Source organism: Lissotriton vulgaris, chromosome 4_1 (genome assembly GCF_964263255.1).
Source record: "Lissotriton vulgaris chromosome 4_1, aLisVul1.2, whole genome shotgun sequence".
Lineage (NCBI taxonomy): Eukaryota > Metazoa > Chordata > Amphibia > Caudata > Salamandridae > Lissotriton > Lissotriton vulgaris.
The window spans coordinates 612,869,784-612,895,591 of NC_141691.1; the positions used below are offsets into that span (position 1 = coordinate 612,869,784).

Genomic DNA, 25,808 nt, shown 5'->3' on the forward strand with positions numbered 1-25,808 from the left:
TTCACGGGAAAAGATGTAGGCTTAATGGCAAATGTAGACCCAGTTAAAATAGCAATAAAAACAAATGCCGTATATCCCAAAACAAGACAGTACAAAATGAGTGCAGAAGTAAAAGCAGGAGTCGCGATTGAAATTACAAGGTTGCTTGAAGCAGAAATCATAGAAGAAGTAATGAGCAGTCCCTGCAATTCACCCATCATTGGGATTAAAAAGCCTAGTGGAAAGTACCAAGTAGTGCAGGACCTGCGCAAGGTAAACCAAATTGTTGTACCTTGCTGTCCCATTGTGCCCAACCCTGCAGTGATCCTATATCAGATTCCTTGGAATGCGGAATGGTTCACTGTCATTGACTTGTGTCATGCATTCTTTTCCATCCCATTGCATCCGGAAAGCAAGTTTCTTTTTAGTTTTGAATTTGACAGCCATATCTATGTCTGGAATCGAGTCCCTCAAGGGTACACTGAAAGTCCATCGATTTTCAACCAGATACTAAAGAAATGCCTTGAATCTCTAGTCCTGCCAAGGGAGTCTGTTTTGGTGCAGTACATAGATGACCTTTTAGTGGCATCTAAAACTCAAACTGACTGTGTCACCGACACCATTGCCTTGCTGAATCACCTAGGAAAGGGAGGACATAAAGTATCCCCTGACAAATTACAGTTTTGCAAGAACTCAGTAAAATATCTGGGGCACCAGCTAGAGAAAGGGATCCGAAAAGTTACCACAGAAAGGATCAAAATAATTAAAGCAATGGACCTACCCCGAACTCAGAAAGAGGTGAGAATGTTTTTAGGAGTTGTGGGGTACTGCAGGCAATGGATTGTGGGATTCGCAACTCTAGCCAAACCTTTGATAAAAATGACCAAGAAAGGAGTGGAAGACCCAGTCAGTTGGGATAGTGAAAGCATGCATGCGTGGGTAACATTGAGAAATTGTCTATGTACTGCTCCTGCATTAGGTATGCCAGATTACTCCAAGCGTTTTGAACTGTTCTGTGACACCAGAGAATATTGTGCGCTCTCGGTCCTGACCCAGGAGCATGGGCTGGTCAGACGTCCTGTAGCCTATTTCTCAGCCACTCTAGATCCGGTGGCTGCTGGATTGCCCGGATGCTTGAAAGCAGTAGCTGCTACTTGCGTCAGTCTAGAACAGAGTGAGAATATTGTCATGGGACATCCTGTCACTGTGTATGTTCCACATTCTGTTGTAATTTTACTGACCAGAACCAAGACCCAGTATCTCACACCTAGTCGGCTGACTAAGTATGAGAGAATTCTGATTGGTGCTGAGAATGTAACCATTTCTCGGTGCAATGTTCTAAACCCAGCGACTCTATTACCTGTTCCTCTGGATGTAGACGACGAGGATGAGATGGAACATAACTGCATTGATCTGACAGAATTCAGCACTAAGCCCCGTCCTGACATTCGAGAGGTAGCATTGCTTGATGGGGATCTTACAATGTTTGTGGACGGTTCATGTTTAAGACATGAGAGTGGAGGTCTGTGTGCTGCCTATGCTGTAGTCACACTGACCAACACCATAGAAGCCTCTTACCTATGCGAGGTGAAATCTGCACAGGTGGCAGAACTCATCGCATTGACAAGAGCCTGTAGGAGAGGAAAAAACAAGAGAATAACTGTTTATACTGTTACGGGGTTGTTCATGACTTCGGCCAGCTATGGTTACAAAGAGAATTCATGACTTCCTCAGGTACCCCTATCAGAAACGGAAAGGTGGTACAAGAATTACTGGAAGCTATTCAATTGCCCAAAGAATTGGCTGGGGTCAAGTGTGCGGCTCACAGATCCGGAAATGATGATGTGACAGCCGGGAATAGGTACGCTGACCAAATCGCACAGTTTTGTGCCCGACACCAAATGTCCCTCCAAATTGGGTTATGGGGTGGACACAGCTGCCAACTGATGTTGTTTGATAATGTGTCAACGTGGGATGAATTAAAAGACTTACAGCAATCAACCGACAGGGCAGAAAAAGTTAGATGGAGTGAGAATGGATGTAAAGTAAGAAATGACGGTGTGGTGATAAACCCAACTGGAGTGCCTGTGTTGCCCGACAGCCTGATAGATCCCATGGTCAGGATGATACATGAACCTACACATATGGGAAGGGACGCCATGTGCCGTGTGTTTGACAAGGTGTTCTACAATTCAAAATTCAGGAACCAGGCGGAAAGGTTTTGCCAGAGGTGCCTAGTGTGTCAGCAATTCAATGCAGGAAAGAGGACTGTAGTAGAGCAAAGTACCATCGGAAAGGCAGTAGGTCCCTTTGTTAGGATGCAGGCAGACTTTATAACCATGCCCAAATGCAAGGGATATAGGTATGTCCTGGTTATAGTGTGCCTATTTTCCCGGTGGGTGGAGGCTTACCCAGCAAAGAAAAATGATGCCTTGACTGTAGCCAAATTATTGCTCAGGGAGTTGATACCTAGGTTCGGCATTCCTGAGACGATTGAAACAGACCAAGGTGGGCATTTTGCCAACGATGTCCTAGAAGAGCTCTGTAAAGCCTTTAAAATGAAGCAAAGACTGCACTGTGCCTACCATCCCGAGGCGTCAGGGGTGGTTGAACAGATAAATGGCACGATAAAGTCCAGGTTGGCGAAGATGTGTGATTCCACCAAAATGAACTGGACAGAAGCTTTGCCCCTTGTGCTGATGAGTCTGAGAAGTATTCCAAATCGAAAAACAGGCCTGAGCCCCCATGAGGTAATAATGGGGAGAGTGATGCGACAAGCATGGGTACCTGGACACAAACTGCTAAGCATTACTGATGATTTGGTGCTAGAATACTGCAAGCAACTGGGTGACCAAGTGCGTTCTATCTCCCACCAGATTGGAGAGACAGCTGACGACTGGCCCAAGACTCCAGCGCATAAGCTACAACCAGGTGATTGGGTGGTGTTAAAGAAACACACCCGGAAGAGTTGCCTTGGACCAAAGTGGGGAAAGCCAAGACAAGTGATCCGTGTCACCACTACTGCTGTAAAGTGTGCTGGTGTGCCGAAGTGGATCCATGCCAGCCACACAAAGCGGGTAACCGGAGAAAACGCGACTGAAGCTGAAGGCAGCACCGCTGAGGAGACTCCTGAGGAGAGTCCGGATCTCGCTGACATCGAACTGCCGAGCACAAGTCAAGACGTTGACTGGTACCCTGCCGACGACCAGGTTCATGATCCAATACGAACCCGGAAATATTCCTACCTAGACAGTGAGTGGGATAGTCCAGGTGAGACAGAACTAGAAGACGAAGGTCAGGTCAACGAGACTCACATCACACCTGATCAGGATATAGGCCAAGTAGGGACAGATCAAGACGTCGACACTCCACCTGAAACTCCAGAGTCTGGAAAGGGACAGATAGTGGTCAAAACAGAAGTTCATGCAGAAGAAAATGAAGGGAACGAAGTGCATGAACCAGAGCAGATAGAAATAGACGAACTTGTTCAGGAATCAGAATCCAGTTCACCTGAAAGCAAAGAAAGCCTACAAAGCGAACCTGAACAGGGCAAGTTTGAGGACCAGGCAGAAGAAATAGATGAAAGACCTGGAACTAGTCAGACAGGCAGGGAAATAGACTCTGTCCAGCACAAAGAAAAAATAAAAAGAGTGCATGAGGAAGGCCAAGTGTCCTCGACCACTGAAAGTCACAGAAGCAAAAGTACACCCAGGTACGTCAAAAGGCTAAGACTCCGAATAAAAACAGTCGAAGAGAAACTGAAAGACCGTAAGAGGGCTGAAAGTGAAAGAAAAGCAGCCCGAGGCAAGTCTCTGAGAAAGAGCAACAGAGTGAAGAAACAGAATAGACTGTATCGGAGCCCTGAATGGACATACCTGGTGCTGGAAGAAATTGATGAGCCCAATCGCAGTGGCAAAAGTGACGAAGAGTCCATCACTGATCGGAGTTCGGACGAAGACCCTCCTTGAGACGAAACAGAGCAAAGCTTTGGTGAAAAGAAACAAAGAGCGGTTGCAAAAGCCACCTGTAAGCTAAAATGTCTGATTCAAACGTAGCTGGAAGGTCCAGATTTGGGTGTTGTAAAACTTGCTGTAAGATATGCTTATGTAGTATAGCTATGCTAATAGTGATGTGGATAGGATTAACAGTCTTTATACCTTTTATGATAAGTAAAGATCCTAACCTGTCCCCTATTGAACCTGAAATATTAGAGACTGACGTTGCCCAGACTGCAGAAACACCACGAAGCTTAGAACGACGTGACAACCCAGTTAGTCTGAGACACACACAACCGAATTTAGAAGCATCAGATGAGGGTGGACTACACTTGCACAAGATGAGAAACCGGACACATCTAAATGTATTTGCTAACTTGCTAGTGCATTATGTAGAGGCTATGGAAATAGAAGACTGCTATGTCTGCATGAAGCTACCCACGTCTGTAGCTGAAGGTGTGACATATCACCACTTACCCCAAACCTACGGAATTTCCTGCAGTATATTAGCTAGTTTGTTTTATAGAAGCACTTTGCAGTACTACTATTCAAATGCTGACGTAATATTTTCTGAACTTCCTATTAGAGGACACCTGAACCTCGTACACGTTAAAAGTGAGGTAACCCGTTACATGGGAGAATACTTCCTGACTATAGGTGACATAGACTTAGATGAAGCACGACAAGAGAATCTGACCTGTTCCTTGCAAGAGCAGGAAAAGATGTTTATAAAAATGGCAGACAGAAGGAGGGAAAAGTTTCAGAAAAAGGCAAATGATGAAAAGGATAGAGTCCCTAGATGGGCCGAGCACATGGACAACACCTACCAAGGCGAAGCTAATCCTGCTTTGTTGCTGGATTTTGAACGGAAAGGAAAACTTTGTCTCCATAGAGAAAGGACAGAATATTATAACAATGTATTCATTGGTTCCAGCGAGTGTGAGCATAATTATAAGGTAATTGGAGGTTGGGGTTTCAAAAATGGGTCAGAACCTGTGTTTCCCGGAATATATTATATATGTGGGAACAAGGCTTACTTTAAGTTGCCGGATCACTGGTATGGAAGCTGCTACTTTGGCATTGTTTTCCCGAAAATATACCATGTGAATAATGCTGCTGGAAGCAATGATGAAGATACTAATGGCTTAGTGCGTAGTAAACGTGAGAGTGTAGGAGAAATCATAGGTGATATTTTCAGTGCACTGATACCTGGAATGGGGGTAGTTCTGAACACACACCGAATCTGCAAATTGTCTACAGTAGTGGATCGGTTATCTACTGACACCGCTGCTGGATTCCTGCTGGTCAATACTGAAATGGTTGCGATCAGATCAATGGTTTTGCAGAATCGCCTTGCTCTTGACACCTTATTGGCAAAAGAGGGCGGAGTCTGTAGAATGCTGAAGGCGCAACATTGTTGCACCTACATACCTGATAAAAGTATCGAACTTAAAAGATATGTAAGAAATATAACTAATTTGGAAAAAGAGCTCAAACCATTGGAGGTTGACAGTGCCTGGACGAGACTGACTGGAGGTCTCTCCTCAATAGGTAGTTGGTTTTCTAACTTAGGTAGAAATCTTCTGTGGAAAATACTGATGCCAATAATCGGAATAGGTGTGTTTGTTCTGATCATATTCATCTGCTGTAAATGCCAAAAATGTAAAAAGAAGTATACAGTAAATAAGAGAGGGGTGAAAAGAAACATTGATGAGTTAGAATTAGAAGAACTAAGGAATCAAATATACAAAAAGGTAAAGAATCACCACTCTCATAGAGAAGCCGAAAGAAAACTAAATAATAAATTTGTCGAGATTGAGATGCATGATATGGAAGAATGAAAGTTGGCATCTGTTTCCTTTGTAGTGATGATAGTAAATATCATCAAAGAGGGGATTGATGGAGCAAGGATTCGCACGTATAATCATATTAATCCAACTGTCCGTCATTTATTTAGCATTTTTCCCCACACGCGGGTGTCCCCAAGAGGCTTGCCTGTGTGTCTTTTCATCCTCACAATGCTTGCACTAAGGAAATGGCTGCTTCGCAGAAATCCAGTCTGCGCATGCGTCGGTCATACCCATGTGATGTGACGCACTCGCATTTTGGAGGGATTGTGTTGCTCATGCGCACTGATGCAAAGATGGCCGCTTGTCTCTCATCACGCTCTCTGCTTGCTACCGCTGCTTTCGCCTATCTGTCTCTTCGCACTAAAACTTTAATACTATTGCTGTTATAAAATAAGGGGTGTGTTTAAATCTATCACGGTATACAATGTGATCATTTTTATGTATGATTCTAATTTGTTCTCGCTTACTTTTCATGTATCGCGTCTCTGGGGGGCCGGTAACACATGAGCTACGCCATGATGAAGCTCCTCTGAGAACTGTCATGTGACCTGAGAGAAACCTCACTGCGCAGAAGCTAAATCAAGCCAGCTGGCTCCAGAAGCCCAATGCACCTGGGAAGCATCTCCAGGAGACTAAATCTTACCTTGGGCGAAGCAACACTGTTGCTACCTGCTATGTACTGTATTGTCTTGCTGTATTCCTATGCATGGGAACGTGAACCCAAGGGGCGGGTAGGCAGAAATTACTAGTAATGATGGGAACACTGAATTCTAGGAGGCGACAATGACCAAGTCACCTCTCCTGACCAATCATAATGTGCGAAGCTGTCACTTGCAACATTGGTGGGTGGTCTAAGGGTCCCCAAACAGAATAATTGCCCTAGTGTAGTTTAGGAAAGTTGTCCGACTTGTCCGAGTAGCAGACCTGTCACTGACCCTACGAACTCTATAGGTGCTCAATCTGGAGTGCTGCGGAGCACTCTGTCCTTAATTTCCACAAACTCCTAGGGGTGGAAATAGTCTCAAGTGCTGGCGGAGCACTTTGCTGGGGAAATTCGGAAAACCCAATCGGGGTTACTGGTGGATTACTTGCAGAGAGGGGTAACGCTGGCGTTGCTTCTGAAGCTGTGGGAGTTGGTCGTACCTTGGTGAGCCCAGTCCTGACCCATAACCTGAGGGGTACCCTGTCCTGACTGCCCGTGAGCTGTACCTGCTCGCATTCTGGCATTCCTTTCTTGAGGGTCCTTGTCCCCGTCCTTCCAAACTGACCCGTGGCCAGGGTTAGTCCTCATTCCTAAATTAGGTAAATATTATTCTGTGGGTTTACGTCTTTCTCTCACTTTCTCTTCTTTTCTTAATAAAGCACTCTTGCCTGTTATATTGCCCTATCACCTTGAAATGCAAATTATATGCAATTGTTTATTAGAATTGTTCCACTTCTCTCCCCACCTGTAGGAGATTACCAAACTGTCATATTTTATTAGTGTGTTCCAGTTTTTCCCTTTCCTTTAGCATGGTTGCAGTGAATTTAGTATAAATAGCATAAGTAGCCTAGTTTTAAATATACATTCTAGGTCCTGTTCATGTCCCACGCCTTAGTTTAAACTTGTGCTGAATAGCTTGTTCACTAAATGCACATATCCTATAGTGTTCCCAATTATTCTAAATGGTACTTGCCTTGATCCATAGTTATATTGTGGCTTTGGTTTTCTGATAGATGTGGTACTGTGTATTTGGCTTGTTGTTTTGACTTATCCATTCTAAAATCTTTTGATAAAACCTTGAAAACTCATCGGGTGTCTGTGGTCATTTCACAGTATTTTTAAATGGACAAATGTATTTTTTGGTTTATAGAGTATATTCTTTCCTAGGAAACCTGTCACCTGTCCACTGCTAGCTCCTGATCCTTAGGAGTAATGTGCCTGTGGTAAGTCAGGTACATGAATAGTAAGTGGTGTAAGAGTCACCCCCCGAATTACTCATAGTGGCGTGCAAGAAATCACCCGGTTCACGCAAATTCTGTCCTCGTTTACTCACGTCAGGGCCCAGTGCGTGGGGAAAATTGGTAAACTTGTGACCCGGGTGACCTGCTCGCTCTATCATATTCGCCTGCTTAAGGACCAAAAAGAACTTTTAGCACATGCGAAATAAAAACGACACAGGATGACATTGATAAGTACAGAGATCTATTCCAAATAGCCACCCAACAGCTGCTGGCAGATTCTAAGGGATATATATTTGGATAGAAAAACACATTCACGTTGACAAAGCCTTTAAAGGTGAGAGCACAACTAAGTCTGAAGCTCATAAGGATATGTCAACATTTCCCAGATGTCATTTCTCCCTCTACCTCCCTGGAGGGGAAGCGAGGAACATGGGGCAGAAGAGGGGGGATACAGCATGATAATCATAAAGTCACACATTTTCTTTCAAATAAGGCGCTGATTGCTTAAATCAATGGACATGAAGTGAAGTCATGTTTTCCAATATAGACCCTTTTTTCTAGACTGGAAACCCGTGAGTTATGTTAAGTTTCAAACAAACATTTGTCATGTTTAAATGTGCTCATGGCAAAGAAAATTCGGAACAACACTGAAATAAACGAATGGAAAAAAGCCATAATCGCTCACTATGCTCAACCATCCTGGAAGTAAAATCCAGTAAAGCACGATGCCCCTGGGGGAATAAAAACACTTACTCAGACACCCTATGGGCGCATCCTATTAATATAGAAAGGATAGCTACTAGTCTACATGGCGAGAAAGATTTCGCAAATAAATGGATCGCACAGCATGAGAGCATAAAAATCGTGCTGCACTCACTGCAGGGTAAGCTGCAGACTTCAGCATGTGGACACAAATAGCTAGTACAAATCTCCATTGATACTTGAAATATTAGCTGACTACGCCGCATCACAACTATTGAAAATTAGGTTTTCAACCAGCATTATTATAATGCTTCCATACAGGATATCACAATCCATTGATACAGTGATATATGCTAATGCAATGGAGCAGAAAGTAAAGGGAAAGAAACTGCCACAAACTGGTACCGACACTCTGAGCTCAGATAATAGCTGGCACGGGCCCCTTGTCTGCAGCGTCTTCTAATGCTGCCAGAGTTAACATAATCCCCAGTAAAAACGGGTTCTATATTTAAAAAAAAAAAAGCAGCATCTCCTTGAAGTTCTGAATCCAAAGTCAGATCCCAAAACTATATTTGAGGTCAACAGGAACATTAATCCTAGATATAATTGAGTATGTAAATGTGGTTTAACTTTCATGATCAAAGCAACTTTGATCACAGCTTTAAAATACTATGACAGTTATTTATTATAGCACCCTGTTTGCGGCTTTTGATAGCTGGTACTCTAGAGTTGCTACAGACCAGCCACGGATTCCATACTTGTGCCTGTACTGCAGAATAGGACAACAAGGCCATCATTCTAATTTATGTGGGAAAACATGTTGGTAATTCTGCACATGGAATAAAGGTTACATCGGCAATCAATAATTCCACAATGCCTCATTATTATGACATTTAGGGCCAGATGTATGTAGATAGCATTTTGCGATTCCCTAATTGCGAATCACAAGGATTCGCAATTAGGAAATAGCAAAATGCAATGTATGAAGGTGTGTAGTACACTTTTTGCGATTCCTAGGGGGTAGCAAATGACCTACTTCATGAATATTAATGAGGTAATTCACAATTTGCGAGCTCCTAGGAATCGCAAAAATCACAGGGATGGTGGCCTGCTGAGATCAGTAGACCATCATGTCTGTGACTGCTTTCCAATAAAGCAATCTTTTTTTTCTAGAGCAGTCCACTTTTCTTAAAGGAAAACGAGATGCTTTACAAAACGAAAAATTAAAAGTTTTCTTTTAACTTTTTAAGAGCAGGCAGTGGTTTGTAGGACCACTGCCTGCTCTTAAATATTATTTTACACCCATTCACAAAGGGGAAGAGGTCCCTTGGGGACCCCTTCCCATTTGCGAAAAGAGTTACCACCTTCTTGAATGAGGTGGTAAAAGTAAAAAATGTTGCGACCACAATTGCGGTCACAAAACATTCATACATACCAATGTGATTCAGTATTAGGAAGGGACGCCCTGAACACGCCCCTTCCTAATACAGAATCGCAAACCCATTTTGCAATTTGGTAACAGGTTACCGAATCGCAAAATTAGGTTTGCTGCATCGGAAAAGCAATTTTTACCTTCGCAAACGGGCAAAATCTGCAAATCTGCCCATTTGCGAACGCAAAAATGCTCGATACATCTGGCCCTTACTTTTTGTAATGGAAATTACTATGGAAATCCATGTTTTCCCGCAGAGTTCTGACATTTAATCCTAAATTCCATGCTGTTTTCCTCAGACATATTCTGTCACATTTTTCCTGGTGAAATCCGTGGAAGGCCTCAGATTTGAAAATGACGCACATCTCAGAATCCCGGTCGTACAAAGTTACTTCTGTTACTATACGAACAGTGAATTCTGGGAATGTGATAATTAGGGGTTAAAAGTTCTGTTGTATTCATACAACTGTACTTGTAAGTGATCAGTATGGAAATGGATGGGAAGCAATTAACTTAAATGACGATAAAACAGAAGTCTTAACGGCCATGCCGATCTGTGTTGAATCTTACAGACCACAAGCTCTTGGCCCTGCTCCTTCTCCTGATCAATGTGAGAAATGCCTGGGAGTTAAACCAGATAGTCATCTTTCCATGGTCCTCGTCTGATTCAGGGGTTTCCTCCAGCTCTTGCCAACTGAAAGTGGAGAGGAAAATCCTACCTGTTCTTACAACAGAAGGCAAACATCTGTCTGCGTCTGCCTCAAGGGATCCACTCTGGATTATGCTAACTCCTTATACATGGAGTCATCACAACAGCTAATTTGTAAACTGCAGGTGGTTCAAAATACTGCAGCAGGAATGGTGGCTTGTGCTCCTCACTTTTCACATGCAAAGTCTTTTCTAGAAAACCTTCAGTGGCTACCAATCAAACAGAGAATCCATTTAACATTACTCTCCAGAGTACACTGAGTACGAGAAGGAAACACCCCGGGCCTTTTTGAATATTACAGAGTATTCTCCAATGAGACAATTACATTCATTTGGGACCAACCTTGCGGTCATACCCAAATAGCGCAGGTTCGCTCATAATGTTAAGACATCAACTGAAAACGTGACTGTTTAGAAACGGGTTCACAATGAGAGCGTGCTTCTACTTTAAATTATAGCCTAGTAGAGTCCTATATAAATAATCGAACAACATAATACGGAAACAGACAAAGGTGAGAAGAGCCTCTTAGCTTGTCAACCAGCATCAGGGACAATACAAACTTTGCTAACAATAAAATATTATGACTAGTTTTTAATTTGAGCGGGAGGTTGGTGGTGGGGTCCACTGGCACTCATTTTTGAAGACCAGCACTTATGTTTCTGCATCAAATATTGACTGCAACCAAGAGAGAGAAAAGCACACAAACGGAAAAGAAAGAGAAAGATGGAAAAACAGGCACAAAGGGAAAAAGTAGGGACTGGCAAGAGTAAGATAAAGAGGCAGAAGCGTCTGACAGAGGATTAAAGAGGCCTGAGACGATTTCAGTACTATGCAATATTGGTATGTGGCACTACAATTTTTAATAAGACAGCAAAACCAGAGCTTGGGGCACCGGCACTCATTCTTTTACAAGTTAATCCCGGATTATGAAGGCGCAACTGTGAATTTAGGATTAACCACTGGATAAGAGTGCATGAGGTCATCCAAAAAAAATCAAATTAATGAATGGACTGGAGATTCATTGTTCCCTCAAAAGATAATCTCAGCTGCCCCCATGACCCATATATAAATATGTGCTCTTATATGGAAATGGGGTCCTTAGTAAGCAACGGTAGGAGAAGGATAAAAATAAAAAAAATTGAATGTGGAGTAAGGGTGTAGTGTAGTTCCTATATTCCCAATAGGCTCTGCGCATTGGAATAATATATCCTGTAGCTTAGACATAGGACTGAGGTCTACTAGGTGTCTACCGGTTATATTAGACTTAATTGTGAGTGCCAGCTAGCTCAGAGGTCACTAGAAACGTTCTCGAATAAACAAGAAGGGATTAGCGTCTGACAACCACCTAAAACATGACAACTTTGTTTCCCAAGAATAAGAAATCAAATCTCTAGAGTCGTGGAAACAATAGATAATAGATGTAGGAAGGCAAATACCGGTCGGTAAAAAACCGAATCGGTAAAATGACAGAATCTGTATTTTGACATGTAGGTAGCACTGTAATCAGTGCTACAGGGGTTTAAGAATTCGTTATTTACCACCAACTAGAAGTTGGTGGTAAATAATGAAAACCCTTTAAAAAGCATTTTTTTTTTCTTTTTACACAGTGCCATGTTGCAGACATACATGCCCTAAGGGCATGTATGTCTGCAACATGTGCACCCATGTACAATTGAGGGGTGCAACAGGGTGTCAAAGTGACACCCTGCCACCCTTCAATGTTTCCCCCAATTACCGAATCGGTATTTACCGATTCGGTAATTAGGAATGAATGGCAATTACCGAATCGGTAAATACAGATTCGGTAATTACCGAATCATACCGATTCGGTAATTAAATCGGTAAAAATACCTACATCCCGATTGCCAGTTCTTAAATACCGAATCGGTATGATTCGGTATTTAAGAATCGGTAATCTGGGATTACCTACATCTGGCCCTTAATGAGTTCCAGGTCCGCACCGATGATTTTTATAAAGTGACTCATTTATGAAACTCAATAAAAATTCCAATACATTTGGTCGCAGCAATGAAAATCATACCTTTCTCTGGCACCTCTGCTTAAACTACTTGATATTATTTTTTTGTTTAAATATCTTTATTGGTATTTTCTGATTTTATCACAACTGATTTCACAGTGTTGTACAATATGTCTGAAGATTGATCACATATATATATGGCACATATGAAGAATAGCATTACACATTTCAACAGTGCAATATTATTATTAGTGTACTATTCTTAATTACAAACATTTCTAACACATATGAATATGCATTCTGAGATCTTTGTGTGCTATTGCTCACACGTGTTACTTCATCACGATTAATAAATTGTAGTCATAACCACCTACTAAGAACAAGTCAGGCCGGTACCGACATGACGATACCTAATATATATATGATCTGACCATACAGAAACTGTTATTAAACATAATCATCGCAATACTGCAAGAAAAGAATCCCATAATGAAGAGAAACAAGGGAAAAATTACTGAAGAATACAAACAAGACATATTTTCTATAACGTACTAACAAAACCTAAACTTAGAATATAAAAACTTCCATCAGTTGAATGCAAATAGAGTCAATACTACATGACTGGGTATGGAGGTGTATAATCAGTACTGAAACTACATAGTGGCTCGCCTAGTTGAAATTTGAATCAGCACCTGTATCCAAACACACAAAAAAAAAGAAAAAAATGACAAGGGGCAATTCCACGCTAGGGGTAGGCAGGGCACATGTGACCACCCACAGTGAACCAGGGGGCTCATAAGCTGTCAATTCTACGCGCTCTAAAGTGTATCCGTTCCTCCATGCTGTGCACTGAATAGCTAGTGTGTCTGCTACAGATCAATAGATGAGGCATCATCTCCTTCCGCTATATCACCGCGTTGGAGGGCAGGGAGTAGTGTATCCCAGCTTTGCGCAATGGGATATTTGCGGAGCCCCACTGTCTCCTCTCTGTGTAATGCCGTGCTTTCCACCTGCGCCCAGATTGTGAGTGAGTGCTTCCAGCTAATTGCCTCTGGGGGATCCGCATTTTTCCATTTCTTGGTTATCAGTCTTTTAGCGGTTATCAGCCCTAGATCTCGGAACCTCAAGGTAACTTTGTTCTTTTTGAATCTGGCATACAGCCCTAAAATACAAACTTCCCATGACAGTGGCAGGGGTGTGTCTGTGCATAGGGTGAGGGTTTCTGGCCACTTCCTGCCAATGGGTGAGGGTTTCTGGCCACTTCCTGCCAATAATGTTGAAGGGAGGCACAAGCCCATAGCATATGAAGCAGGTCCGCATCTAGCTGCCGGCAGCGTGGGCATGCAGAAGTGCCAATGTGAAAATATCTATTTATCTTATCAGGTGAGAGGTACACCCTTTGTACAATGTATGTTTATATAAGCTTGAACCTAGAGCTCCTTGGTATATACCTAGAGCCAGCTAGGATAATGTGGTGGACGTGGAAACTAGGCAGCCGGTGGAACAGATGATAGATTTGAGAGGGGGTCTAGGGCTGTTGCAAAGTGGCTGTGTCGTCCAGACACCTGACGTCTAGCCATTTCGTTGCCCATTGAAGCTGGGCAGCTAAGTAATTCAGCTCCATATTTGGGACAGCCAACCCGCCCTAGCTAGTAGGAGCATACATCTTCCACAAGACAACTCGCGGTCCCTCTTTATTCCATTTTAAATCTCGGAAGAGACGCTCCAACTCTCGGAAAATCCTGGGCGGGATATAAAGTGGGAGATTCAAGAAATAATACAACAGCTTGGGAAGTACGATCATTTTCAGCTGGGTGATGAGACTTATGACATTTAGTGGCAGCATCTTCCAAAATTGCATTTGGGCTCGTATAGCCGAGATTGCTCTTATCAAATTACCCTCCAACAAATCGTCGGCATCCGGTATATCAATGTACAGAGATATCTGAAGGTAGTGGGATACCATGTGAGTAGTGAGCCATTAAGAAATACATCTTCCTCTGTTGTATCGGTACTAAATGGGTATATCCTCGATTTAGCCCAATTAACCTTGAGTCCTGATTTCTCTTCAAAGGTTTTGAGTATGCCTGTAATGGACGTCGGGATAGTAGTGACATCTCAAAAGGTAAAACAGCAGATCATCTGCATAGAGCGAAACGGTGTGTAGCCCATCCCCCCGCCGTATACCCCACGTCTCACCATCACTCCGGAGCAGCATCGCTAAGGGCTCCATAGCTAGAGAAAACAGCAACGGGGACAAAGGGCAGCCCTGACGCGTCCCTAGCCTCACTCTAATGGGTTCGGAGATTAACCTACCGGTGCAAACCCGAACAGTGGGACGTGCCATACAATAGGCGAATCATGTTTAAATGGTGCTCCCCAGTTCATAAGGCCATTCCAGAGAGTGAAAGGCATTCTCCAGATCTAGAATCAAGCAACCCGATTGGGCCCAACTATGTATTGCGTATTTCTGTACTCTAAAGAAACTATGGATATTGAGAGAGGTGCACCGGGCAGGAACAAAACCGTTCTGATCAGGGTGTACCAGTGATTTCACTAAGGGTGAAAGTCGTCTAGCTAGGAGCGATGCAAAGATTTTATAATCTGTGTTAAGGAGCGCCAGCAGGCAATATGAGCCCAGGGAATCAGGGTTTTTGTCGGGTTTAAGTAGGGATACCAGCAGGGCCTCATTCCGTGTATTGGTGAGAGTGGAGTCATCGAGCGAGGTTTCATACACTTTCAGCAGCTGTGGCACTAAGATGTGAGTATACGCCTTGTAAAATTCAGTCAATAGACCATCTGGTCCCAGCGACTTCCCATTGGACAGCGAGAATATACAGTCCCGAACTTCCTCGGATTGAAGAGGGGCGCTTAGCTCTTCCCTTTGGGTGTGTGCAGGTTGAGGCAAATCTAATCCCTCCAAGTAAAGCTGTAGCTCCAGGGGCGTAACTCGCGCACGCGATTTATACAAATCTTGATAATGTGTTACAAATGCGATACCCCCGTTTTCCGTCCGTACCGATGCTAGCTACCTGTGCTGGTGACTCATCATGGCGGATGAGCCATGTAAGCAACTTGCCTGCTTTATCGCCCATATGGTGTGTCCGTACCGAGTGAGAGGCGTAGTTAAGAAACCTCAACCGCTCCAGCAGTCGTGCATGTTCCTCCCTGTGCTGATCCAGCTGCCCCTGGATCCCATCCACAGCTGCCCACTCACTAGTGGCCAATCTGCAAACTAAATTAGTAAGTTCCTTTTCCAGTTGTACCAGCATACCCGCCTGTGTCACCAAACAATGCCCCCTAACGACCACCTTAAGGGCGTCCCATTTCACCAATGGTGAGGTGGCTGTGCCAGCATTTTCCTCAAAATATTGTGCTATGGTGGTGGTTAATAAGTCTTGGAAAGGAGCTTCAAGGAGAACATCCGGCTGGAGGCGCCACACTGGGATCGGCGGCAGCTCGATTTCCCACTGTCAAGTCAAGTCAAGTCAAGTCAAATGATTTATATAGCGCACTATATACCCAGAGGGTCTCAAGCCGCTTGAAGAAGGGTGGGGGAATTACTTGTCGAATATCCAAGTTTTAAGTTGCTTTCTGAATGCTAGGTGGTTCGGAGTGAGGCGAAGGTGAGTGGGAAGTGAATTCCAGGTTTTAGCTGTCAGGTAGGAGAAGGATCTACCTCCCATGGTGGTTTTGTTGATGCGAGGTACAGTAGCAAGGGCTTGGTTGGAGGATCGTAGCTGGCGGGAGGGGGTGTAGAAGGAGAGTCGTGTGTTAAGGCATTCGGGTCCAAGTTCGTAGAGTGCTTTGTGTGCGTGGGAGGCGGAAAGTAATCCTTTTATTGACGGGGAGCCAGTGGAGGTTTTTCAGGTGACCAGAGATGTGGTCTTTACGCGGGATGTCTAGTATGAGTCTGGCTGAAGCGTTCTGGATGCGTTGGGAGTTTTTTCTGGAGTTTTGCGGTGGTACCGGCGTATAGGGTGTTTCCATAGTCCAGGCGGCTCGTGACCAGTGCGTGGGTGACAGTTTTTCTAGTTTCCGTGGGGATCCAGCGAAATGTTTTTTTGAGCATGCGAAGAATATTGAAGCAGGATGATGAAACGGCGTTGACTTGTCTGTTCATGGAGAGTGAAGAATCCAGGATGACGCCCAGGTTCCGTGCGTGGTCCGTTGGGATGGGTGCTTTTCCAAGGGCCTCTGGCCACCAAGAGTCATCCCAAGCGGAGGGGGAGGTACCTAGGATAAGGACTTCTGTTTTGTCTGAGTTCAGTTTTAGTCGGCTGTGCTTCATCCACTCGGCTACTTCTTTCATTCCTTCATGTAGGTTGGTTTTGGCAGTGTTCGGGTCTTTGGTGAGTGATAGGATCAGTTGAGTGTCATCAGCGTATGAGATGATGTTGAGGTTGTGTTGGCGTGCGATGACCGCGAGGGGGCTCATGTATACGTTGAAGAGGGTGGGGCTGAGTGAAGATCCTTGTGGCATGCCGCAGATGACTTCAGTGGCCTCTGACTTGAATGGTGGGAGGCGGACTCTTTGGGTTCTTCCGGTGAGGAACGAGGTGATCCAATCCAGTGCTTTTCCTTGGATTCCGATGTTTCTGAGGCGCTGTAATAGGGTGCTATGACAGACTGTGTCGAAGGCTGCGGAGAGGTCGAGGAGGATGAGGGCGACTGTGTCTCCATTGTCCAGTAGAGTTCGAATGCCTGTGGCTGCGATGAGTGGCAACAATGAGGGTTCTGGCTAAGGCAGTAAGGCTGCGCCTATACAACAATCAGCAAAGAATTGCCAGTACTGCAATTGAATTAATGATTTGATGAATTGAGTAGCAATCCTCAATTCAATAAGACCAATAAATCCGTCTGTGAATTTCTAATTAATTCTTTTTATTTTTGAATTTCTTTTATGTATTTTATTTTCTTGGGTTTAAGCAACGTGCTATTAAACAAACAATTTTATAAACAAGAAAGACTCATAAAGTGCATACAAAACCTTCAATTATGTACAATACCTACAAAACAGTTAATCTCGACTCTAATCCCATAATTATTGTTTTGCAACGTATTTAGAGGAGACATTCAACATTTCAAAAGACAACACTTAATACACTTAAAGACATAAACACACAAGACAAGACACTTTTAACAATGGTATGACAAGGATTCACCGTTCCTAAAGAAAAATGTAACCGCCCTATTGTCAATAAAGTTTCCGTTGAGAGAGGTGCGGATACTAATGTTTAGTACAAAATACTTTTTAAACTTGTTTTATACAGTAGACCATCCAATAAATCAATTTTTATCATTTGTAGTCATGAAAAGATTGGTCTAACAGCTGTAATGTAAAGAAAGTGAATACAAGCTGATCACGTGGCCAAATAGCCGATTGATGTAAGTACACAGATTGGTGGCTCCCACCAGTTTTGTTTGACTTCTTTGGCACAATTATCCTAATTATGCTCATTTACATTACAGCTGTATGAGCATTCCACCACTTGGGACACTGACCGCTGTAATCTAATATACAGGTACGATCTGAGAGAATGCATGACTGTTCAGAAGTTGAGTGCCACCCAGTAAGACTGACAGAATGTTTGTTGATTTATTTTTAGATTGAGTCCACATGGTCCTGATGAGAATCCCTGCCACTTAAGGGATTCGAAACGCGTCGACCCCTGCCCTTTTGAAAATTCATCGTCCTCCCATTAGACCAATCTTTTCATGACTACAAATGATAAAAATTGATTTATTGGATGGTCTACTGTATAAAACAAGTTTAAAAAGTATTTTGTACTAAACATTAGTATCCGCACCTCTCTCAACGGAAACTTTATTGACAATAGGGCGGTTACATTTTTCTTTAGGAACGGTGAATCCTTGTCATACCATTGTTAAAAGTGTCTTGTCTTGTGTGTTTATGTCTTTAAGTGTATTAAGTGTTGTCTTTTGAAATGTTGAATGTCTCCTCTAAATACGTTGCAAAACAATAATTATGGGATTAGAGTCGAGATTAACTGTTTTGTAGGTATTGTACATAATTGAAGGTTTTGTATGCACTTTATGAGTCTTTCTTGTTTATAAAATTGTTTGTTTAATAGCACGTTGCTTAAACCCAAGAAAATAAAATACATAAAAGAAATTCAAAAATAAAAAGAATTAATTAGAAATTCACAGACGGATTTATTGGTCTTATTGAATTGAGGATTGCTACTCAATTCATCAAATCATTAATTCAATTGCAGTACTGGCAATTCTTTGCTGATTGTGGCTGCGATGAGGGCAGTCTCAGTGCTGTGTTTGGCTCGGAAGCCGGATTGTGAGGAGTCGAGGGATTTGTTGGTTTCGAGGAATGCGGCGAGCTGGTTGTTGACAGCTTTCTCGGTGACTTTGGCCGGGAATGGAAGGAGCGAGATGGGGCGGTAGTTTTTGAGTTCGGTGGGGTCGGCTGTGGGTTTTTTCAGAAGGGCGCTGAGTTCGGCATGTTTTCAGCTTTCCGGGAAGGTGGCGAAGTTGAAGGAGCAGTTGATGACGTCTCGGAGGTGTGGTGCTATGATGGAGTCTGCTTTGTTGAAGATGTGGTGAGGGCATGGGTCTGTGGGGGATCCTGAGTGGAAATGAGTTCATCAGGCGGATGGTGTCCTCAGTGGAGATTGGGTTCCAGTCATTAAGGATGTTTAAGGGGGGTCAAGGTCCTGCAGAGGGTTGGGTGGGTTGGTCTCCGGGTCGGTTGTCGAAGCTGTTGTGGATGTCTGCGATTTTGTTGTGGAATAATGAAGCTAGGGAGTTGCAGAGGGCTTGAGAGGGGGTGATGTCGTTGGAGTTGGCTGAGGGGTTGGTAAACTCTTTGACGATGTTGAATAATTCCTTGCTGTTGTGGGCGTTGTTATCTAGTCGGTTTTTGAATGATGCGGCTTTCTTGGCAGACCGGATTAGTTGGTGGTGCCTCTGAGTGTGGTCTTGGGGTCGGTGTGGATCTGGAAGTGAAGGTGTTCGGCGTTAGCGAGGTTGACGTCTGAGCTGGTAGAGATACGGATGGAATTCTTGAGCTCGATAGCGATGCCTCCTCCAGTTTGGTCGGTGCGGTCCTTACGGATGATCTTGTAGCCTTCCGGGATGGCAATGGTGATGTCTGGGGCAGAAGAGGCGTTCATCCATGTTTCTGTTAGGAAGGCGACGTCCGGAGAGATGGTGTCTAGTAGATTCCAGAGGTCGATGGCGTGCCTGTGGACCGAGCGGGAGTTGAGCAGGATGCATTTTAGGTGGTTGGGGTCAGATAACTGTTTTGTGTTCGAGGATGAGGAGTTGTTCTTGGTGCCGTCGAACTTGCAGGAGTTGCAAGAGAAGGGTCCATGGGTGTGTCTAGGAGCGGCTTGGACGCAGTTGGGGAAACGGCCGGGGTTTAGAGCTAAGAGGGTGGTGGCGTCGTATGTAATCCGGGTGGGGTAGGTGGTACAAGGGCCAGGGGGTCTGGCGCTGGGCACGGTCCAGGCGCGGACGGGCGTAGACGGGCTTACCTTTGGCGCACCTTCGGCGCAACTGGGGCGCGACCGCTGCGCGCAAGAGCATCTGTCATAAGTGGGAGGGGCGAGGGAGGAGCAGCTGGGAGGCGGGTGCATGGTGGAGGGGGCGGGCTCTGGGCGGCAACAACAACAACAACAGCAATGGCGGCTGGGGCGGAAGCGCCGACCGGGTCGTGTAAAACCGACCAAATAACTACGCGGGGCAGCCACACAAATGCCAATGCAGGAAGCAAAAATAAACAGACAATGAAGTAATGGACAGCAAGCACAGGCACACAATCTCAAGGCAGCTAATGCAGGGGTACAAACAAACAAATAATGCAGCAATGAACAACAAACACGGGCACACGATCTCAAGGCAGGACAATGCAAGGTGAAAAATAAACAAATAATGCAGCAAAGGACAATCTCTGTGGTTAGCAGCAGAGCTGCGCAAACGATACCCAGCTTGAGGCAGGAGAGAGCAGGGGCAGGAGGGAGCGACCGTAACTGACGAAGTCAGGACGGTCACAGCGCTACGGTGTCTGGAGAGGAGGCGTTGTTGCTTAGTGGGAGGGAGGAGCAGCTGGGAGGCGGGTGCGTGGTGGAGGGGGCGGGCTCTGGGCAACAACAACAACAACAGCAATGGCGGCTGGGGCGGAAGCGCCGACCGGGTCGGGTAAAACCGACCAAATAACTACGCGGGGCAGCCACACAAATGCCAATGCAGGGAGCAAAAATAAACAGACAATGACGTAATGGACAGCAAGCACGGGCACACGATCTCAAGGCAGCTAATGCAGGGGTACAAACAAACAAATAATGCAGCAATGAACAACAAACACGGGCACACGATCTCAAGGCAGGACAATACAAGGTGAAAAATAAACAAATAATGCAGCAAAGGACAATCTCTGTGGTTAGCAGCAGAGCTGCAGGAATACATGGTAGAAGATCTTTCGATACCATGAAGCGGTCCAAACGCACATGAAGTCCATGGGCCCCCCAATAGTAGGTATATACTCTATCCTGCGGGTTTCTGTGATGCCACACATCAGAGAAGCGACATTGCGCAAAAGATCAGTCTAGGGAGACATCCAATACGCAGTTATAATCACCGCCCAAGATCATGGGTGTCGTGCCACGCAGCTAGATTTTGTGATATCTGATGTAAAAGGGCTGCATGTTCAGTATTGGGTGCATAAAGTGATGTTAACACTATCGGCTTACTGTCCAGCACACCCCTGACCATGACATACCTGCCCCCCCCATCTATCACGGTGTCCACCACTCGAAACTGAGTACCCAGCCTCACCCACACCAGAACCCCACGTGCATACACGGAATAACCTGTCGCATATAGTTGCCCCCTCCAGCGTCTGTGGAGGCGCGTGATCTCTGCCTGAGGTAAATGTGTCTCCTGGAGGAGTGCTATTTGTATGTGGTGACGTTTTAAATATGAATATATTCCATAACGGCGTGCTGGGCTATGGATACCTCACACGTTCCAGGTTCCTATCTTTATGGGCACCATAACCGGTGGGTGTCAGAGGTACAAGTGGTCCCATATGGCCAAGGGGCAGGGGAGACTGACAGAGGGCATGCAAGGGCCATTTTAAAGTGTGCGCCCCTGTGCATACCGAATTAACGACAATCATACCTTTGTTGAAAAATTATGGCATAAGAAACATTAAAAAAACTCACAATAAAAAATACCATAAGAGCAATTCCGCAACAAGCAATCGCCCAAACTTGTAATACAATAGCACACAAAGAACGTCTGGGGGAGACTATTGTGCACAGCAACGTAGGAGCTATCCAAGAAAAAAGAGGTATCGTTATTAGCGGCTAAACCGGTTTCTGGCTAGACACTTGTGAGGGCCGCTGCATGTTTGTTATACATAATATTCCCATACAGGAGGGGGCCAGAAAGGAGGGCATGCCATCAATTCCTGGACCTGCTGTTCTAGGGCCACATCATCTCCACTGCCAAAGTAAAAATTACATAATAATAAAAATTATTTTCAGCTCACAAACATTTAAACTACCTGATGTATGTAGAAAGCCCATTAGTTCACTCCTAAGGATGAGGTGTTTCTCCTAGTTCCCTCCAGCTATAAAATATTTTTCAATTTGAATAAGTGTCTTTGCCTTCAATTCCAGAAAGCACACCACCTTTGCACTCTTTCTTTGGTGCCACGGTTAGTAAGAAAATCATAGAAAATATTGATGAATATCAAAAATGTATGGCCTTTGTGGGGTGTCCCAGCATTCTCAAAGCCCCTGGCCTTCCCATTAAAATAGTGATATCCCAACTGCTTACGCATAAAGATATTTTCCATACTTTCATCTGCTATGAGGTTGTAGTTTGCATCAAGAGGCATGAATGCAGGTAGATGGTGACTCATTATTTGTCATATGAACTATCCGAGGGTAATTTTTGTAAACTGAATCTTTAATTATTATGACCATTCTGGATTTCCTGCCTAAAAGAAATAGCTTACACACTTCTTTTTAAATTTGAGAATGTCTAATTCAGTCATTTTTTCCTTAGGTTCTGGAGATGTCCTGCTGGGCTTAACAAATACTATAGTAATTGTCCTCTTAAATTAAAATGATATTGTTGGATTCCCAGAGGAGTAGAGTAGTTCATGAAGTTATTTGGACATTTAGAACTCCCTAAACAACAAACAAGACACATCTAAGTATATGTATAGAACTTCAACTAATCAAATCAGTTTTACATTAATAATAAAATCTCAACTATGTTGAAAACAAAAAACATTTTAGAGCATAAGCATACACTACCATATAAACGAATATGTTCTACAAGAAGGGAGCAATAATGAAATGCTTATTTGGTGTTGCAGCTTGAAAATAACACAGACTGACAGCTAAGGTTCTGTCATGGGACTTTTCTATGCTGTCTTACCTCTGATTCTTCTGTAGATTCTTCATTAGATGTGAACACCTAGAACCAGAAAATATGTAATATAATTTATTTTCTTCATTTACAACTATATTATTTTTACATTTAGCCAAAATACTTTGGATATTTGTATTTTGACAGTTGTGTACAAAAGGTCAAGACTAACTACAACTCTAAAATACACAAAATGTAAAAGCAGCAGAGCTGACATTGAAATGTACTAGCCCAGACCTACCAAACTTCTAGTATTTTTACAGCTGAAATCGACATGTGCTCCAACAAACTTAATAAACTTCCAATACTTTTTATTGTCTTTATTACTTTTTTGCATAGTGTGGGCATTATCACATGGGATGTTAATGAGCTTTACATATAATGTGTGACAAAGGGTATACATTTCTACATGAGAATTACTGAATGTGTGAGTCACATAAAAATAGATCTCACTTTAGAGAGAGTTCATATTTAATATCAATTTGACAAAGTCTGATTTATATACAAAAAGTTTACTAAATAGGTTTTTGTGCATTCGCTGCGCATTGTCAAAAGGAGAAATTGGAATATTGGTTACAGAAATAAGAGTTGAGGAGAATTTGTGCTCTGAAAATATGTTTTCTTTACTTCACTCTCTTTATTGGACATCCTAATGAGGCTTAGGAATATATGCAATACATTATTATAAAAAAGTTTATACTATGAAATGAATCTAACTACTTTGCTTACAATTAGTTTACACATTCGTACACGTCACTTTCGCTACTCTCGAAGGATCTTTCCCTCGAGGGCCATAAGAATGTAATGGTCAGTTGAAGGGTCAGGTAACCCTAGGGTCAACCCAAAGTTTACACGGATAGAAATAACACCCAGCCTGTGCTAGTCAGGCTAAACTGTTTCCATAGCTTGGTACAGGGCAGTGTTTAAAGCCACGCTGATAGCAACAGCAACCTTCAGACACAATGTAGATACTGAACACAACATTTCCCATGGCCGTGGCATTGTAGGTGGAGGACATTTTGGGGTTGACATGATCACCTGACCCTATTTCTTTTGCCTATGAATCCCATAATGCAGGTAACCATGGTGGGATGTGAAAAGGCTGCTCCGTTGCTCAGATATGGCTGCAACTATACTTTCACTGCACTGGTACCAGAGAGCCTGTAACAGTTTCCAGTGATAGCTGGCAAAGCCTTCTTTTTAAACCAAGGAGCCTGTTAAAAGGCACAGGCCTAGTTAAGAAAGCCTGACAAGCCTCAAGCTATTTCCAGTCCCTCCATACACTTTTGTAGCTTTGATGGGGTTCCCATATCTTAAGAAATTGCAAATAGAGGATCCAGGTACTGGTATATAAAAGCAGAAGGAGGACAGGGAAAGAGGAGCATCTAGGGGCTGAGGCAATGAACCACTGGCAATGAAGCAATAATTAGACATATTCAGCATTCCCACATGAGGAGCGCTGACAATCTACACAGGAGAAGTATACCCTGTATGTCCCGTAAAACGACTAAATAGAAAACCAGTGGCGTATGAGGGAAATGTTTTAGTTACCAACACTATTCGTATATAGACAGTGTCAGTCCTAGTCCTCACTGAAAGGGCTTCCCCAAAAACACCACTCTCCGTAAGTCACCTGAAATTGACATTGCTTTAATGCAATCAATGATCTAACCTCTGATTTTGGTGTAGATACTACAATGTTTTCATAGATAGTCTGGAAGACCCATATAATTTCGGAATCAATGGAGCCAGTAAATTGTATACAGAGCACGTTTTGATTGTTTGATTTCTCAAAAACAAGAATTAGTTTGAGAACCTGGTTGTGCAGCAGTCGCAATCTTTGGCTTTTAGAGTGATATGATTAGGTTATTAGATGACATCTTTTGACAAGTGATTGTGTGGTATGGATATCAATCAATCAATCATGGACATTTGTATAGCGTGCTACTCACCCGGAAGGGTCTCAAGGCGCTGGGGGGGGGAGGGGTCCGCTACTGCTCGAAGAGCCAGGTCTTGAGGAGCTTCCTGAAGGAGAGATGATCCTGGGTCAGCAAGAGGTGGATATGGGAGGGAGTTCCATGTTTTGGCTGCCAGGTAGGAGAAGGATCTTCCCCCGGCGGTGGCTCTGCGGATGCGTGGTACGGCGGCGAGGGAGAGGCAGGTTGATCGTAGCTGGCGGGTGGGTGCATAGAAGGTCAGGCGGTTGTTGAGGTACTTGGGGCCCCGGTCGTGGAGGGCCTTGTGTGCGTGGGTGAGGAGCCTGAACGTGATCCTCTTGCTGACGGGAAGCCAGTGCAGGTCTCTCAGGTGGCCGGAGATGTGGCTGTGTCGGGGGATGTCCAGGACGAGTCATGCGGAGGCGTTCTGAATGCGCTGGAGTCATTTCTGAAGTTTGGCTGTGGTTCCGGCGTAGAGGGTGTTTCCGTAGTCCAGTCGGCTGGTGACGAGTGCCTGGGTGATCGTCTTCCTGGTTTCGGTGGGGATCCATCTGAAGATCTTACAGAGCATGCGCAGGGTGTTGAAGCATGATGAAGAGACGGTGTTGACTTGTCTGGTCATCGAGAGGGAGGAGTCCAGGATGAAACCCAGGTTGTGTGTGTGGTCCGTTGGTTTGAGAGTGGTGCCCAGGGCAGGGGGCCACCAGGAGTTGTCCCAGGCGGAGGGTGATGATCCCAGGATGAGGATTTCCGTCTTGTCGGAGTTCAGTTTCAGGCAGAGCCTGTGACAGATGGCCTGCCATACTTTCATGCAAAACGGTGTTTGTGCTGGAATAACAAACACAGCCACGAATGGCTGGAGG

General features: G+C 44.0%; 1 protein-coding gene across 1 annotated transcript in view; it reads right to left on the reverse strand.

Moving 5' to 3' along the window:
• VPS41 (VPS41 subunit of HOPS complex) overlaps nt 1-25,808 on the reverse strand; it is an 876,961-nt gene that overhangs the window by 801,814 nt on the left and 49,339 nt on the right. Inside the window, exon 2 of the mRNA XM_086964855.1 lies at nt 23,018-23,056. Within this exon, the coding sequence (XP_086820981.1) occupies nt 23,018-23,056 (39 nt within the window). The remainder of the gene's footprint in view (nt 1-23,017; nt 23,057-25,808) is intronic.